Here is a 17,901-nt window from a genome sequence, read left to right as displayed (position 1 = left end):
GTGAGTCTATGGGTTTAGCGTGAGTCTATGGGTCCAGTGTGAGTCTGTGGGGGGTCGTAGCCGGGGTCAAAGGGCGGTGCGCTAACCGCTGCGCCTCCGCTCTCTCGCGACTTACCGTACATGTATCACACAAAGGTCCCCCGTGTAGCCTTGCCACACTTGTTGGGGCAAGTGCTGTTAGTGAGCAGCACCTGTGAAGGCCGGCACGGCACACGAGGGGGGTGGGTGGCCAGCACCACGCCCGGCCGCCTTTGTCTCCCCCAGTGGCGATGTTTACTACACACCGCACCGGGTACTCATTTGAGGCTGGGTAGACCTAGGGGAGGCCCAGAACCGGTTCAGATAATCGTCGCTGGTCTTGGCCGTGAGCGGGAATCGAACTCGGCTCGCCGGGTTCGTAGCGCGGCGCCACCGCTCCCCGCACGCACAAACAAAGACAAAGATCCCCCGTATAGCCTTAACAGACTGTAGGGGCAAGTGCTGTTGGCGAGCACCTATGTACACACACGCGCACGCACACGCATGCGACACCACAAGCGATCTGCGAATGACGCTCGCGATTTTTTAAACATGTATTTTTTATTCATTTTTTTACAAAAGAATGTGGCGGAGGACCTGGTACGGATGCTAACCCTGGCGAAGGAGGTGGTGGGTGCAGTCCGCTCGCTCTGCGAGAAGTACAGCGAGGTGTTTGCCAGGTACGGCCTGCCCCGTCCCTCTCACCGGATACGCCACAGTACACAGACTTCTCACACAGAGACTCACGGACTCACATAGAGACCCACAGACTCGTCACACAGAGGCCCACAGACTCACACAGAGGCCCACAGACTCACACAGAGGCCCACAGACTCCTCACACAGAGACCCACAGACTCACACAGAGACTCACAGACTCACACAGAGGCCCATAGACTCACCACACAGAGACCCACTTACTCCTCACACAGAGACCCACAGACTCACACAGAGACCCACAGACTCCTCACACAGAGACCCACAGACTCCCCACACAGAGACTCACAGACTCCTCACACAGAGACCCACAGACTCCTCACACAGAGACCCACAGACTCGCATAGAGGCCCACAGACTCACATAGAGACCCATAGACTCCTCACACAGAGACCCACAGACGCACACAGAGACTCACAGACTCACACAGAGGCCCATAGACTCACAACACAGAGACCCACTTACTCCTCACACAGAGACCCACAGACTCACACAGAGACCCACAGACTCCTCACACAGAGACCCACAGACTCCCACACAGAGACTCACAGACTCCTCACACAGAGACCCACAGACTCCTCACACAGAGACCCACAGACTCACATAGAGGCCCACAGACTCACATAGAGACCCATAGACTCCTCACACAGAGACCCACAGACTCACATAGAGACCCACAGACTCACATAGAGACCCACAGACTCACATAGAGACCCACAGACTCACACAGAGACCCACAGACTCACATAGAGACCCACAGACTCCCCACACAGAGACCCACAGACTCACATAGAGACCCACAGACTCCTCACACAGAGACCCACAGACTCACCACACAGAGGCCCACAGACTTCTCACACAGTAACCCACAGACTCACACAGAGACTCACAGACTCACATAGAGACCCACAGACTCCTCACACAGAGACCCACAGACTCCTCACACAGAGACCCACAGACTCCTCACACAGAGACCCACAGACTCACACAGAGACCCACAGACTCACACAGAGACCAGAATGAAGAACCAACATGATTGTGATGGGTTTTTTGTGCATTAACTGATGACACCATACACTAGCTACACTTGAGAACGCGGTTTAATCACAACTCAGTCTTTGTAAGTCTTCGGGTGTAATGGTCTCTACGTGAGTCTGTGGGTCTCAATGTGAGTATGGGTCTCTATGTGAGTCTATGGGTCTCTATGTGAGTCTATGGGTTTCCATGTAACTCTATGGGTATCTACATGAGTCTGTGGGTCTCTCTGTGAGTATGGGTCTCTATGTGAGTCTATGGGTCTCTATGTGAGTCTATGGCTTTCCATGTGACAATATGGGTCTCTATTTAAGTCTATGGGTCTCTATGCGAGTCTGTGGGTCTCTCTGTGAGTATTGGTCTCCATGTGAGTCCACGCTTTTCTATGCAAGTCTATGGTTCTCTATGCAAGTCTATGGGTCTCTATGTGAGTCTACGGGTCTCTGTGTGAGTATCGGTCTCTGTGCTAGTCTATGGGTCTCTGTGTGAGTCTATGGTCCTCTGTGTGAGTCTATGGTTCTCTATGCAAGTCTATGGGTCTCTATGCAAGTCTATGGGTCTCTATGCAAGTCTATGGTTCTCTATGCAAGTCTATGGTTCTCTATACAAGTCTATGGTCCTCTGTGTGAGTCTATGGTTCTCTATGCAAGTCTATGGGTCTCTATGCAAGTCTATGGGTCTCTATGCAAGTCTATGGTTCTCTATGCAAGTCTATGGGTCTCTATGCAAGTCTATGGGTCTCTATGCAAGTCTATGGTTCTCTATGCAAGTCTATGGGTCTCTATGCAAGTCTATGGGTCTCTGTGTGAGTGACGGTCGACCGGGCTGACGCCCTCTCTTGAGAAACCGCTTTCAACCACAGCCAGACACAGCGGCAGATCCGAACCCAGGCTCTCAGCTGCGCCACTGAACCTCTGACCTCTGACCTCGTCCACGTCACACTCCGTGACCTCTCCCGTGCGGCAGTGTTGGGGAGCGGTGGCGCAGCGGTTAGCGCGCCGCTCTACGACCACCGGCCACGATTATCTGAACCAGTCCCGGGCCTCCCCTAGGTCGACTCAGCCTGCGAATGAGTACCCGGTGCGGTGTCTAGAAAACATCGCCGGCTGCTGGGGAGACAAAGGCGGCCGGGCGTGGTGCTGGCCACCCCACCCCCCTCGGTGTTTCCGTGCCGGCCTCCATAGGCGCTGCTCGCTAACAGCACTTGCCCCTACAGTCTGTTAAGGCTACACGGGGGATCTTTGTCTCTTGTAGCACGTGCGATGTACCGCTGGCTCTCATCATGCACCAGCAAGCCAGTGACCTGGTGAGTGACCCCCCCCCCACCCCCCCCCCACCCTTGTCCCCCCACCCCTGCCCCCCCGCCCCCCCCCCACCCTTGTCCCCCCACCCCTGCCCCCCCGCCCCTGCCCCCCCCGCCCCCCCACCCTTGTCCCCCCACCCCTGCCCCCCCGCCCCCCCCCCACCCTTGTCCCCCCACCCCCCCCACCCTTGTCCCCCCACCCCTGCCCCCCCGCCCCCCCCCACCCTTGTCCCCCCGCCCCTGCCCCCCCGCCCCCCCCCCACCCCTGCCCCCCCGCCCCCCCCACCCTTGCCCCCCCACCCCTGTGTGAGTCTGTGGGTCTCTGTGTGAGTCTGTGGGTCTATGTGATAGTCTATGGGTCTCTGTATGAGTCTATGGGTCTCTGTATGAGTCTATGGGTCTCTATGTGAGTCTGTGGGTCTCTATGGGAGTCTACGGGTCTCTATGCGAGTCTATGGGTCTCTATGTGAGTCTGTGGGTCTCTGTGTGAGTCTGTGGGTCTCTGTGTGAGTCTGTGGGTCTCTGTGTGCGTCTGTGGGTCTCTGTGTGAGTCTGTGGGTCTCTGTGTGAGTCTGTGGGTCCCTGTGTGAGTCTGTGGGTCTCTGTGTGAGTCTGTGGGTCTCTGTGTGAGTCTGTGGGTCTCTGTGTGAGTCTGTGGGTCTCTATGTGAGTCTGTGGGTCTCTGTGTGAGTCTATGGCTCTCTTTGTGAGTCTATGGGCCTCTATGCGAGTCTGTGGGCCTCTATGCGAGTCTATGGCTCTCTGCGTGAGTCTGTGGGTCACTCTTCCCCCCTGGCGTCGTCCCCCGGCAGCTTGGCCCCGATGTGCGCGCCACGATGCGGGGCGTGAGCGACTCACTGGGCATCGCCACCGGCACCACCGCCACCACCACCGGCACCACCACCACCACCGGCACCACCGCCGGCACCGCCCCGAGCGCCGCCCCGAGCGCGCACACGGCGGAGACGACGCTGCGTCTCTACCTGGTGGTGCTCACGCTGCGCACCGACACGGAGCGGCTGAGCGGAGCGTGAGCAGCACATGCACACCGCAGCGCTCCATCACACTCGCGGCCGGCCGTCTGTCTGAGTGTCTGTCTGTCTGTTCGTCTGTTTGTTCGTCTGTCTGTTCGTCTGTCTGTTCGTCTGTCTGAGTGTCTGTCTGTCTGTTCGTCTGTCTGTTCGTCTGTCCGAGTGTCTGTTCGTCTGTCTGTTCGTCTGTCCCAGTGTCTGATCGTCTGTCTGAGTGTCTGTTGGTCTGTCCCAGTGTCTGTTCGTCTGTCCCAGTGTCTGTTCGTCTGTCCCAGTGTCTGTTTGTTCGTCTGTCCCAGTGTCTGTTTGTTCGTCTGTCCCAGTGTCTGTTCGTCTGTCTGTCTGTCTGTTCGTCTGTCACAGTGTCTGTTCGTCTGCTCGTCTGTCTGTTTGTCTGTCCCAGTGTCTGTTCGTCTGTCTGTCTGTTTGTTCGTCTGTCCCAGTGTCTGTTCGTCTGTCTGTCTGTTTGTTCGTCTGTCCCAGTGTCTGTTCGTCTATCTGTCTGTTCGTCTGTGCCAGTGTCTGTTCGTCTGTCTGTCTGTCTGTCTGTTCGTCTGTCCCAGTGTCTGTTTGTTCGTCTGTCCCAGTGTCTGTTTGTTCGTCTGTCCCAGTGTCTGTTCGTCTGTCACAGTGTCTGTTCGTCTGCTAGTCTGTTTGTTCGTCTGTCCCAGTGTCTGTTCGTCTGTCTGTCTGTCTGTTCATCTGTCCCAGTGTCTGTTCGTCTGTCTGTCTGTTCGTCTGTCCCAGTGTCTGCTCATCTGTTCGTCTGTCTGTTCGTCTGTCCCAGTGTCTGTTCGTCTGTCCCAGTGTCTGTTCGTCTGTCTGAGTGTCTGTTCGTCTGTCTGTCTGTCTGTTCGTCTGTGCCAGTGTCTGTTCATCTCGTCTTTTCGTCTGTCTGTTCCTCTGTCTGGTCATCCATCCATCGGTCTGTCTGTCCGTCTGTCTGTTCGTCTGTCTGTCCGTCTGTCTATCCATCTGCCAGTGTGTCTACCTGCTTCACTATATTCTAGTCCATCCGTTCGTGTGTCCCACTGCTGCCCCCTTCACCACGTGACCTTCCCAGTGCCGCCACCCCCCCCCCCCCACCACGTGACCTTCCCAGCATCACCACCTCCCCCCGTGACCTTCCCAGTGCCCCCCCCCCCCTCACGTGACCTTCCCAGTGCCACCAACCCCACCACGTGACCTTCCCAGTGCCGCCACCCCCACGTGACCTTCTCAGTGCCCCCCCCCCCCTCACGTGACCTTCCCAGTGCCCCCCCCCCACCACGTGACCTTCCCAGTGCCGCCAACCCCCCACAGTGACCTTCCCAGTGCCACCCCCCCCCCCCCCACGTGACCTTCCCAGTGCCCCCCCCCACCACATGACCTTCCCAGCGCCCCCACTCCCCACAGTGACCTTCCCAGTGCCCCCCCCCCACCACGTGACCTTCCCAGTGCCACCAACCCCCCCACCACGTGACCTTCCCAGCACCACCCCCCCCTCACGTGACCTTCCCAGTGCCCCCCCCCACCACGTGACCTTCCCAGTGCCACCACCCCCCCACCACGTGACCTTCCCAGCATCACCACCTCCCCCCGTGACCTTCCCAGTGCCGCCACCCCCCCCCACGTGGCCATCCCAGTGCCCCACGTGACCTTCCCAGCATCACCCCCCCCACCCCCACGTGACCTTCCCAGTGCCACCACCCCCCCACCACGTGACCTTCCCAGCATCACCACCTCCCCCCGTGACCTTCCCAGCGCCACCACCCCCCCGCCCCCCCCCCCCCCCCCGCCGCTCACACTCTGCCGGTGCGGCCACGGTGCGTGCAGTGGAGCGCCGGCGGCGGTCGAGGTGGCGGCTCCGTCGGCGGCGCCGGGCGCCCTCGTGGCGCTGCACGAGTGGTTCTCGGGCGTCTTCTGGAGCTGGTTCCACGTCGTGGGAAGCAAAGTGTCCTCCGTGATGGACCAGGCGGTGGAGGCCGACACGGTGAGAGCGGCGGGTCCCCACGCGACCACGGGGGGAGAGAGAGAGAGAGACGCAAACTCCAAATATACAGCAGCAGGCGTCGTCAGGGTCGGGATCGAAACCACGGCCTCCTGTACACCAGGCGAGGGAGTTAACATCTCCTAGCCACCGTGATGATGATGAGAGAGAGACACGTAAACTCCAAATATACAGCAGCAGGCGTCAGGGTCACGATCGAACCCACGACCTCCTGCACACCAGGCGAGGTAGTTAACATCTCCTAGCCACCGTGATGATGATGAGAGAGAGACACGTAAACTCCAAATGTACAGTAGCAGGCGTCGTAAGGGTCAGGATCGAACCCACGACCTCCTGCACACCAGGCGAGGTAGTTAACATCTCCTAGCCACCGTGATGATGATGATGAAAGAGAGACACGCGTCGTCAGGGTCGGGATCGAACCCACGACCTCCTGTACACCAGGTGAGGTAGTTAACATCTCCTAGCCACCACGATCACCGGACGAGCCACGGGACATGGACTCAACGTCGTTTCTCCCCCCCCCACCCCTCTCCGCACAGCTGACGCCGGAGATGGCCGGTGCCAAGCACAGCAGCTCGGCCGTCGACTCGGCCAAGTGCTTCCAGGACTTCTGCGAGCTGTGGCAGCAGCTGCGCTGGCCACATCCCACCAAGACGCAGTCCAAGATCGTGGACGTGAGCCTTGGGACACTTTCGTCCACGCCGCCGCCGTAGCTCTCGATGTGATGGGGGTCACGGACAGGAGCTGCGCTTCTAAATCATCTCGATTTGCAAGCTCTTTTTTTAAGAACGATTTTTTTTATGTTTAGTTTCTTGTGCGTCCTCCCGCACCACCGATTAGCACGGCTGGCTACGTACGGTGCGAAAGAAGTTCAACGTGCAGACATAGACTCGCACAGAGACCCATAGACTCACGCAGAGACCCATAGACTCGCACAGAGACCCATAGACTCACACAGAGACACATAGACTCACACAGAGACGCATAGACTCACACAGAGACCCATAAACTCACACAGAGACCCATAGACTCACGCAGAGACCCATAGACTCACACAGAGACCCATAGACTCACACAGAGACACATAGACTCACACAGAGACCCATAGACTCACACATGACGACGATGATGATGCGGTCCCCTCCGCCGTCTTTGTTCGCCGCCGCTGCGAGGATGACGACCGGGGGGGGGGGGGGGGGGGGGGGCAGTTTGACGCGGCCGTCGATTCCAACGCTCCTTGACGCGATCGGCCAAAAATAAACCGAGCGCCCTGCGCGTGACCACCGGCCTCGTCGCGCTCCCTTCCCCGGCAGGGCATCAGCAAGTCGGCCGTGGGCTACGCCCAGCTCGTGTCGCGGAAGCTGGCCGGCCTCGGCTGCCCGGAGGCGATGGCGGCGGCGGTGGCGGTGGCCGGTGGTGGTGGCGGTGGTGGTGGTGGTGGCGGCCTGCGGCGACGCTCCATCATGGCCGGGCCGGTCGCACTGGCCTTGACGGCAGAGGCCGTGACCACGCTCGCCCGGCAGGTGAGAGGGTGGGGGGTGGGGGGGTGGGGGGGGGTGGGGGGGGGGATTGGGGGAGGGATGGGGGGTGGGGGGGTGGGGAAGAGGTGGGGGGAGAGAGGTGGGGGAAGAGAGGTCGGGGGGAGACAGGTGGGGGGAGAGAGGTTGGGGGAGAGAGGTGGGTGAGAGAGGTGGGGGGGGAGAGGTGGGGGGGAGAGGTGGGGGGAGAGAGGTGGGGGAGAGAGGTGGGTGAGAGAGGTGGGTGAGAGAGGTGGGGGGAGAGAGGTGGGGGGAGAGAGGTGGGGGAGGATAGTTGGGGGAGAGAGGTGGTGGGGGGGAGAGGTGGTGGGGGGGGGGGAGAGTGGAGTGAGTGGGGGTTTCCCGCTCGTGGCCAACACCGGTAACAATTACCTGTAGCGGTCCTGGGCCTCCCCTAGCTCGACTCAGCCTCAAATGAGTACCTGGTGCGGTGCGTGGTAAACATCGCCACTGGGGAGACAAAGGCGGCCGGGCGTGGTGCTGGCCACCCACCCCCTCGTGTGCCACCGTGCCGGCCTTCATAGGCGTCGCTCACAAACGGCACTTGCCCCTACAGCCTTGTTGCAAGCTCGGACGGGTGTTTGCGCGCGTGTGCATGTGTGTGTGTGTGTTTGCACCGCGTGTGCATGTGTGTGTGTGTGTTTGCGCGCGTGTGCATGTGTGTGTGTGTGTTTGCACCGCGTGTGCATGTGTGTGTGTGTGTGTTTGCACCGCGTGTGCATGTGTGCGTGTGTTTGCGCGCGTGTGCATGTGTGTGTGTGTGTTTGCACCGCGTGTGCATGTGTGTGTGTGTTTGCGCGCGTGTGCATGTGTGTGTGTGTGTTTGCACCGCGTGTGCATGTGTGTGTGTGTTTGCGCGCGTGTGCGTGTGTGTGTGTGTGTTTGCGCGCGTGTGCATGTGTGTGTGTGTTTGCGCGCGTGTGCATGTGTGTGTGTGTTTGCGCGCGTGTGCATGTGTGTGTGTGTGTTTGCACCGCGTGTGCATGTGTGTGTGTGTTTGCGCGCGTGTGCATGTGTGTGTGTGTGTTTGCACCGCGTGTGCATGTGTGTGTGTGTTTGCGCGCGTGTGCATGTGTGCGTGTGTTTGCGCGCGTGTGCATGTGTGTGTGTGTGTTTGCGCGCGTGTGCATGTGTGCGTGTGTTTGCGCGCGTGTGCATGTGTGTGTGTGTGTGTTTGCACCGCGTGTGCATGTGTGTGTGTGTTTGCGCGCGTGTGCATGTGTGTGTGTGTGTTTGCGCGCGTGTGCATGTGTGTGTGTGTTTGCGCGCGTGTGCATGTGTGCGTGTGTGTTTGCGCGCGTGTGCATGTGTGTGTGTGTTTGCGCGCGTGTGCATGTGTGTGTGTGTTTGCGCGCGTGTGCATGTGTGTGTGTGTTTGCACCGCGTGTGCATGTGTGTGTGTGTTTGTGCGCGTGTGCATGTGTGTGTGTGTGTTTGCGCGCGTGTGCATGTGTGTGTGTGTTTGCGCGCGTGTGCATGTGTGTGTGTGTGTTTGCGCGCGTGTGCATGTGTGTGTGTGTGTTTGCGCGCGTGTGCATGTGTGCGTGTGTTTGCGCGCGTGTGCATGTGTGCGTGTGTGTTTGCGCGCGTGTGCATGTGTGCGTGTGTTTGCGCGCGTGTGCATGTGTGTGTGTGTTTGCGCGCGTGTGCATGTGTGTGTGTGTGTTTGCGCGCGTGTGCATGTGTGTGTGTGTTTGCGCGCGTGTGCATGTGTGTGTGTGTGTTTGCGCGCGTGTGCATGTGTGCGTGTGTTTGCGCGCGTGTGCATGTGTGTGTGTGTGTTTGCGCGCGTGTGCATGTGTGCGTGTGTTTGCGCGCGTGTGCATGTGTGTGTGTGTGTTTGCGCGCGTGTGCATGTGTGTGTGTGTGTTTGCGCGCGTGTGCATGTGTGCGTGTGTTTGCGCGCGTGTGCATGTGTGCGTGTGTTTGCGCGCGTGTGCATGTGTGCGTGTGTTTGCGCGCGTGTGCATGTGTGTGTGTGTGTTTGCGCGCGTGTGCATGTGTGCGTGTGTTTGCGCGCGTGTGCGAGCGTGTGTGTGTGTGTTTGCACCACGTGTGTGTGCGCAGTTCTGCATCGGCGTGAACAACGTGGAGCTGGTGTGGAACTCGCTGTCGGCGCTGCCCGAGCAGTGGTCGTGGCCGGGCCTGAGCCAGGCCGAGGTGGAGACGGCACGGCGGATGCTCCGGGCGCAGCTCCGCGACACCGAGGGCCGCCTTGACGGCCCCATCGGGGACATCCTGCGCCGCCTGCGCGAGATGGTGAGCCTGGAGTAGGGCCACAGTAGGGCCGCAGTAGGGCCCCAGTAGGGCCGCAGTAGGGCCACAGTAGGGCCGCAGTAGGGCCACAGTAGGGCCGCAGTAGGGCCACAGTAAGGCCCCAGTAGGGCCGCAGTAGGGCCCCAGTAGGGCCCCAGTAGGGCCCCAGTAGGGCCGCAATAGGGCCCCAGTAGGGCCCCAGTAGGGCCGCAGTAGGGCCGCAGTAGGGCCGCAGTAGGGCCGCAGTAGGGCCACAGTAGGGCCCCAGTAGGGCCGCAGTAGGGCCGCAGTAGGGCCGCAGTAGGGCCACAGTAGGGCCCCAGTAGGGCCGCAGTAAGGCCACAGTAGGGCCGCAGTAGGGCCACAGTAGGGCCCCAGTAGGGCCGCAGTAGGGCCCCAGTAGGGCCCCAGTAGGGCCGCAGTAGGGCCGCAGTAGGGCCACAGTAGGGCCCCAGTAGGGCCGCAGTAGGGCCCCAGTAGGGCCGCAGTAGGGCCACAGTAGGGCCCCAGTAGGGCCGCAGTAGGGCCCCAGTAGGGCCCCAGTAGGGCCGCAGTAGGGCCCCGGTAGGGCCGCAGTAGGGCCCCGGTAGGGCCCCGGTAGGGCCCCGGTAGGGCCCCGGTAGGGCCACGGTAGGGCCCCGGTAGGGCCACGGTAGGGCCGCAGTAGGGCCGCAGTAGGGCCGCAGTAAGGCCGGAGCAGGCGTTAGGGCCAGGATCGAACCCACGACCTCCCGTACACCCGGCGAGGTCGTCAACATCTCCTAGCCGTTGTGGCAGAGGTCGCAACCGGGTACCCGATACCCGGCTACCCGTACCCGGCCGGGTACGGGTAGGCCGTGAGTCACTGGTGAGTCACCGTTTGTCACTCATTTCCCAACGTCTTGTCTCTTCTCACAATTTAAGTTCCTAGAATCAACCCACCCGCGCCTGCAACATGGCTTCATCCCAGAGGTCGCAATCGGGTACCCGATACCCGTACCATACCCGTACCCGGCTGGGTACGGGTAGGGTACGGGTACGGCCGGGTACGGGTACGGGTACCCGTTTGCGACCCTGGTGAGGCCGGGTACGGGTACGGGTAAGGAATCAAAAAAACAATTATCATATTTTTTACTGGCAAATGAGGTTCCAATGGTGTAAATTCTTACCCCGAGCTCTCATACTCTGATGGTGCATTGTCTTTGAGTTGTGCGCCTTTTGGCGTCATCTGGTCCAACACCATGTGAGACTGGGCTCTAAGGAAAGCTGTCTCGCTTGTGGACCAATCAACTTCAAGGACAGTGCATACATTATCAGAGTTGTGTTTTTTGTTTGCATTATGACCGCAGGTATTGTGGTCTATGCAAACTAGACTCCTTGTAAAAAAGGTGTCAGTTTTGTTGCCAGATAAAAGGGTAAAAAACATTAACCCGTAAAAACAAAGTTTTTCACTATAAATCCTTTATATGCGTGGCGGCTAGAGTCCTCTCGTCCCCTGGCTTGGGATGGCTGCCACCTATCGGTCAGATGATTGCATGCAACCATTAAGCAATTGGTAATTAAATATAATATTTTTGTCCTAAAAAGTGTAAAAAATTTGAATTTGTTCTTCACGAAAATAAATTGTCACGCACAACGAGTCTGTGTGCAAAATGTCAGCTCGATTGGATCACGGGAAGTGGGTTAAAAAACGACCGAAAGATTTGCACGGTCGTAAGCGCGCAAGCAAGCAAGCTTGCAAGTGAACTTAATATAAAGGATTTAAAAACCAATTATCGAATCAAAACCCGTGGTGACCCCCAAATCCTACTGGACCGTCCTCGAGCGCGAATCGCCCTTCTCATCCCGCAGATCCAGGCGGTCACCCGGACAAACCTGCTGGCCATGGGCGCCAGCAGCGTCTCCTCCAGCCAACAGGTAGGTGCACCAGCAGGTAGCGACAACAACAACGACGACAACAATGACAATGACAACAACGACGACAACAACAACGACAATGACAATGACAACAACAACGACGACAACAATGACAATGACAACAACAACGACAACAACAACAATGACAATGACAACAACAACCACAACAACAATGACAATGACAACAACAACCACAACAACAATGACAATGACAACAACAACCACAACAACAATGACAATGACAACAACGACGACAACAACAACAACAATGACAATGACAACAACGACAACAACAACAATGACAATGACAACAACAACGACGACAACAACGACAATGACAATGACAACGACAACAACAACAACAACAATGACAACAACTCTCACAACGACAACCAAAAAAATGACTCCTCAACGAAGCGGCTTATCCGAATCATCATCATCATCACCATCGACCTGGAAATGTACAGCAGCAGCCAAACAACTCTAAACGCTTGACGTCGATTCTAAATGCGGAGGTTGAATAACCGTGGGACCCGGAGAGAAATCCACACGACCACAAGGGAGAGAGCGAGAGAGAGACATCACCTAGCCACCGTGATGATGATGAGAGAGACACGCAAACTCCAAATACACACAGCAGGCGTCAGGGTCGAGATGAAACCCACGACCTCCTGTACACCAGGCGAGGTAGTCAACATCTCCCAGCCGCCGTGATGATGATGATGAGAGAGAGAGACACGCAAACTCCAAATATACAGCAGCAGACGTCGTGGGTTCGGGATCGAACCCACGACCTCCTGTACACCAGGCGAGGTAGTTAACATCTCCTAGCCACCGTGATGATGATGATGATGAGAGAGACACGCAAACTCCAAATATACAGCAGCCATCGTCAGGGGTTCAAGATCGAACCCACGACCTCCTGTAGACCAGGCGAGGTAGTTAACATCTCCTAGCCACCCTGATGATGATGATGAAGAGAGAGAGACACGCAAACTCCAAATATACAGCAGCAGGCGTCAGGGTCGGGATCGAAGCCACGACCTCCTGCACACCAGATAACATCTCACCACAGTGTAGTGGTTAACGCTACGAATCTGGCCACCCGGGTTCTCCAATAGGTCGACTCAGCCTCAAATGAGTACCCGGTGCGATGTGTAAACATCGCTACTGGGGGGAGAGTGGTGCTGGCCACCCACCCCCTCGTGTGCCGTGCCGGCCTTTATAGGTGCTCGATTACAGCACTTGCCCCTACAGTCTGTTAGGGCTACACGGGGGATCTTTGTCTTTGTGTGTCGTTTCGCAGGCCGTCGAGTCTCTGTCGGACTTCCTCAACAAGACGATCCGTGTCCTCTTTGAGACGCTCAGTCACGGTCGCTTCCAGAGGTGACCCCCCCCACTCCCCCCCCTCCACTCCCCCCACTCCCCCCCCTCCCCCCACTGCTCCACTCCCCCCTCCCCCCCCTCCCCCCCCACTTCTCCCCCATTCCCCCACTCCCCCCCTCCCCCACTCCCCCCCCCCCCCACTCCCCCCCACTTCCCCCCAATTCCCCCCTCCCCCCCCCTGCTCCACTCCCCCCCCTGCCCCACTCCCCCCCACCCCCCTCCCCCCCCCACTCCCCACTTCCCCCCCCATTCCCCCACTCCCCCCCTCCCCCCCCTGCTCCCCTCCCCCCCACCCCACTCCCCCACTCCCCCCCTCCCCACTCCCCCCTCCCCCCCTGCTCCACTCCCCCTCCCCCACTCCCCCCTCCCCCACTCCCCACCCCAACCCAATACCACCCCCCCCCACTCCCCACCCTCCTGTCAATTCAGATCGTGTCGTCGTATAGCTGCGTGTGTGTGTTGTGTGTGTGGGGGCATAGGCTGTTGGAGGAGCTGTGTGTGTGTGATGCATGCTGTGTGTGTGTGGGGGGGGCACAGGCTGTTGGAGGAGCTGTGTGTGTGACGTGTGTGTGCTGTGTGTGTGTGGGGGGCACAGCCTGTTGGAGGAGCTGTGTGTGTGACGCGTGCTGCGTGTGTGTGTGGGGGGCACAGGCTGTTGGAGGAGCTGCGTGTGTGACGTGTGCGTGCTGTGTGTGTGTGTGTGGGGGGCACAGGCTGTTGGAGGAGCTGCGTGTGTGCTGCGTGCTGCGTGTGTGTGTGTGCAGCGCAGGCTGTTGGAGGAGCTGTGTGTGTGACGCGTGCTGTGTGTTTGCACAGCCTGTTGGAGGAGCTGCGTGTGTGACGCGTGCGTGCTGCGTGTGTGTGTGTGGCACATCCTGTTGGAGGAGCTGCGTGTGTGACGCGTGCGTGCTGCGTGTGTGGGGGGCACAGCCTGTTGGAGGAGCTGTGTGTGTGACGTGTGCTGTGTGTGTGTGTGCAGCGCAGGCTGTTGGAGGAGCTGTGTGTGTGACGCGTGTGTGTGTGTGTGTGTTTGCACAGCCTGTTGGAGGAGCTGCGTGTGTGACGCGTGTGTGCTGTGTGTGTGTGTGGTACAGGCTGTTGGAGGAGCTGCGTGTGTGACGCGTGTGTGCTGTGTGTGTGTGTGGCACAGGCTGTTGGAGGAGCTGCGTGTGTGACGCGTGCGTGCTGCGTGTGTGGGGGGCACAGCCTGTTGGAGGAGCTGTGTGTGTGACGTGTGCTGTGTGTGTGTGTGCAGCGCAGGCTGTTGGAGGAGCTGTGTGTGTGACGCGTGTGTGTGTGTGTGTTTGCACAGCCTGTTGGAGGAGCTGCGTGTGTGACGCGTGCGTGCTGTGTGTGTGTGTGTGTGGGGCACAGGCTGTTGGAGGAGCTGCGTGTGTGACGCGTGCGTGCTGTGTGTGTGTGTGTGGGGCACAGGCTGTTGGAGGAGCTGCGTGTGTGACGCGTGCGTGCTGTGTGTGTGTGTGTGTGGGGCACAGCCTGTTGGAGGAGCTGCGTGTGTGACGCGTGTGTGCTGCGTGTGTGTGGGGCACAGGCTGTTGGAGGAGCTGTGGACGAGCACGGTGACGATGCTCGTGGAGATAGTCTCCGAGAAGAAGCCACGCTCCATCGACTTCTATTCCAGGATGGACATGGCCGCACAGGTGAGACGCAGGCAAATGTCACCCAGGTAGTCGCCGCAGGCTCTTCAGAGATGCTGAGCGCAGCCCTATAGGCCCCACAACCCGTGCCGGATGATCCTAGCAGCAAAAGTAGCTAATGTCGTGGCTGCTACAACACGTTCCTTCGGAGTGGGCAGGTAGGAACTTGGTTGGACAGCGCATTCGTGCACGACAGACAGACAAATAATCCCTGGTGGGCAAGTGTGGAACCTGTTGTTCCTACCTGTTGAACACATTCCTCCTGCGGAGGGAGCTGGTAGGAACGTTGGGTTGCTCGGTCAATGGCCAGGGTCAACGGCGGCGTGGTGTATTCCGAAAATATGCCCGACTGTGAGGGCGGGCACAAGCCGGCGTGAGTAGGTTAAACGTTGAGTTTTATAAGGGCACCACGGGGTGACCAGCCCCTCCCCACCCAGCCCCACCCTCCCCACCCAGTCCCTCCTCACCCTCCCCTCCACAACCAGCCCCTCCCCACCCTCCCCACTGAGCCCCTCCCCACCCTCCCCTCTCCACCCAGCCCCACCCCGTCCATTTTTGGATGCACGACGGACGGACACAATAATCCCCTGTGGGCTGGTGGAACCAGGTGGTTCCTACCAGTATAAGTAGCTATTACACATGTAGTAGCTGCTACATATGTAGCTACTACTACACGTGTAGTAGTAGCTACATGTGTAATAGTAGCTACAAATGTAGCTACTACTACATGTGTAGTATCTGCCACACGTGTAGTAGTAGCTACATGTGTAGTAGTAGCTACTACATACGTAGCTATTACTACATGTGTAGTAGCTACTACATACGTAGCTATTACTACATGTGTAGTAGCTACTACATATGTAGTAGCTACTACTACACGTGTAGTAGTAGCTACTACATATGTAGCTACTACTACACGTGTAGTAGTAGCTACTACATATGTAGCTACTACTACACGTGTAGTAGTAGCTACTACATATGTAGTAGTAGCTACTACATATGTAGTAGTAGCTACTACATATGTAGTAGTAGCTACTACATATGTAGTAGTAGCTACTACATATGTAGTAGTAGCTACTACATATGTAGTAGTAGTAGCTACTACACGTGTAGTAGTAGCTACTACTACACGTGTAGTAGTAGCTACTACACGTGTAGTAGTAGCTACGGGCCCCGCACTTTCAAGGGCCCCGCGCTAAATGCTTCCAAGCTATCAATTCCGGTTCGGTGATTCTGCACTTGCTCTATCACTATAGTACTATACCGCCCTTCAACTTTTACGAACGACTGTGTGTTTAAGGTTCAGCGATTTATCGTATTATCTTGCTGTATAGCCAATGTGCGTGTGTGTGTATGTGTATGTGTGTGTATGTGTGTGTGTGTGTCCGTGTGTGTGTGTGTATGTGTGTGTGTATGTGTGTGTGTATGTGTGTATATGTGCATGTGTGTGTGTGTATATGTGTGTGTGTATGTGTGTGTGTGTATGTGTGTGTGTATGTGTGTGTGTATGTGTGTGTATGTGTGTATGTGTGTGTGTGTGTGTATGTGTGTGTGTATGTGTGCCCTGCGTGTGTGTATGTGTGTGTGTGTATGTGTGTGTATGTGTGTGTATATGTGTATGTGTGTGTATATGTGTGTGTGTGCGTGTGGTGCATCAGGCGCTGTTGGATATTTACAACCCGAGCGATCGGGCCCATGCTTCTGTCTCCCTGGAGCTCAAGGAGTTTGTGGTGAGTCGAACTTACACATCATCATCATCAGCATCAGCAGCAACATCATCAGCCAATCATAGACTCACACACACATCATCATCATCAGCAACATCATCATCATCAGCCAATCATAGACTCACACACACATCATCATCATCAGCAGCAACATCATCAGACAATCATAGACTCACACACACATCATCATCATCATCAGCCAATCATAGACTCACACACACATCATCATCATCAGCAGCAACATCATCAGACAATCATAGACTCACACACACATCATCATCATCATCATCAGCCAATCATAGACTCACACACACATCGTCATCATCATCAGCAGCAACATCATCAACATCAGACAATCATAGACTCACACACACATCGTCATCATCATCAGCAGCAACATCATCAACATCAGACAATCATAAACTCACACACACACATCATCATCATCATCAGCAGCAGCAACAACATCATCATCAGCCAATCATAGACTCACACACATCATCATCATCAGCCAATCATAGACTCACACACACACATCGTCATCATCAGCAGCAACATCATCAACATCAGACAATCATAAACTCACACACACATCATCATCAGCAGCAGCAACATCATCATCAGCCAATCATAGACTCACACACACATCATCATCAGCAGCAACAACATCATCATCAGCCAGTCATAGACTCACACACATCATCATCATCAGCAGCAACATCAGCATCATCAGCCAATCATAGACTCACACACACATCATCATCAGCAGCATCAGCAACATCATCATCATCAGCCAATCATAGACTCACACACACATCATCATCAGCAGCATCAGCAGCAATATCATCATCATCATCAGCCAATCATAGACTTACACACACATCGTCAGCATCAGCAGCATCAATATCATCATCATCATCATCAGCCAATCATAGACTCACACACACATCATCATCAGCAGCATCAGCAGCAATATCATCATCATCATCATCAGCCAATCATAGACTCACACACACATCGTCAGCATCAGCAGCATCAATATCATCATCATCAGCCAATCATAGACTCACACACAAATCATCATCATCAGCAGCAATATCATCATCATCATCAGCCAATCATAGACTCACACACACATCATCATCAGCAGCATCAGCAGCAATATCATCATCATCATCATCATCAGCCAATCATAGACTCACACACACATCGTCAGCATCAGCAGCATCAATATCATCATCATCAGCCAATCATAGACTCACACACACATCATCATCATCAGCAGCAATATCATCATCATCATCAGCCAATCATAGACTCACACACACATCATCATCAGCAGCA

The 17,901-nt window shown here is 56.7% G+C and overlaps 1 protein-coding gene across 1 annotated transcript in view; it reads left to right on the top strand.

Annotated features, from left to right (window-relative positions):
* LOC144950520 (BAI1-associated protein 3-like) overlaps nt 1–17,901 on the top strand; it is a 100,275-nt gene that overhangs the window by 68,986 nt on the left and 13,388 nt on the right. The window contains exons 16-26 of the mRNA XM_078880658.1: nt 601–698; nt 3,024–3,075; nt 3,885–4,102; nt 5,919–6,075; nt 6,636–6,770; nt 7,410–7,619; nt 9,702–9,893; nt 11,721–11,786; nt 13,093–13,172; nt 14,725–14,833; nt 16,489–16,560. Coding sequence (XP_078736784.1) covers nt 601–698; nt 3,024–3,075; nt 3,885–4,102; nt 5,919–6,075; nt 6,636–6,770; nt 7,410–7,619; nt 9,702–9,893; nt 11,721–11,786; nt 13,093–13,172; nt 14,725–14,833; nt 16,489–16,560 — 1,389 coding nt within the window. The remainder of the gene's footprint in view (nt 1–600; nt 699–3,023; nt 3,076–3,884; nt 4,103–5,918; nt 6,076–6,635; nt 6,771–7,409; nt 7,620–9,701; nt 9,894–11,720; nt 11,787–13,092; nt 13,173–14,724; nt 14,834–16,488; nt 16,561–17,901) is intronic.

Source organism: Lampetra fluviatilis, chromosome 58 (genome assembly GCF_964198595.1).
Source record: "Lampetra fluviatilis chromosome 58, kcLamFluv1.1, whole genome shotgun sequence".
Taxonomy (NCBI): domain Eukaryota; kingdom Metazoa; phylum Chordata; class Hyperoartia; order Petromyzontiformes; family Petromyzontidae; genus Lampetra; species Lampetra fluviatilis.
This window is presented reverse-complemented; position numbering and strand designations above follow the sequence as displayed.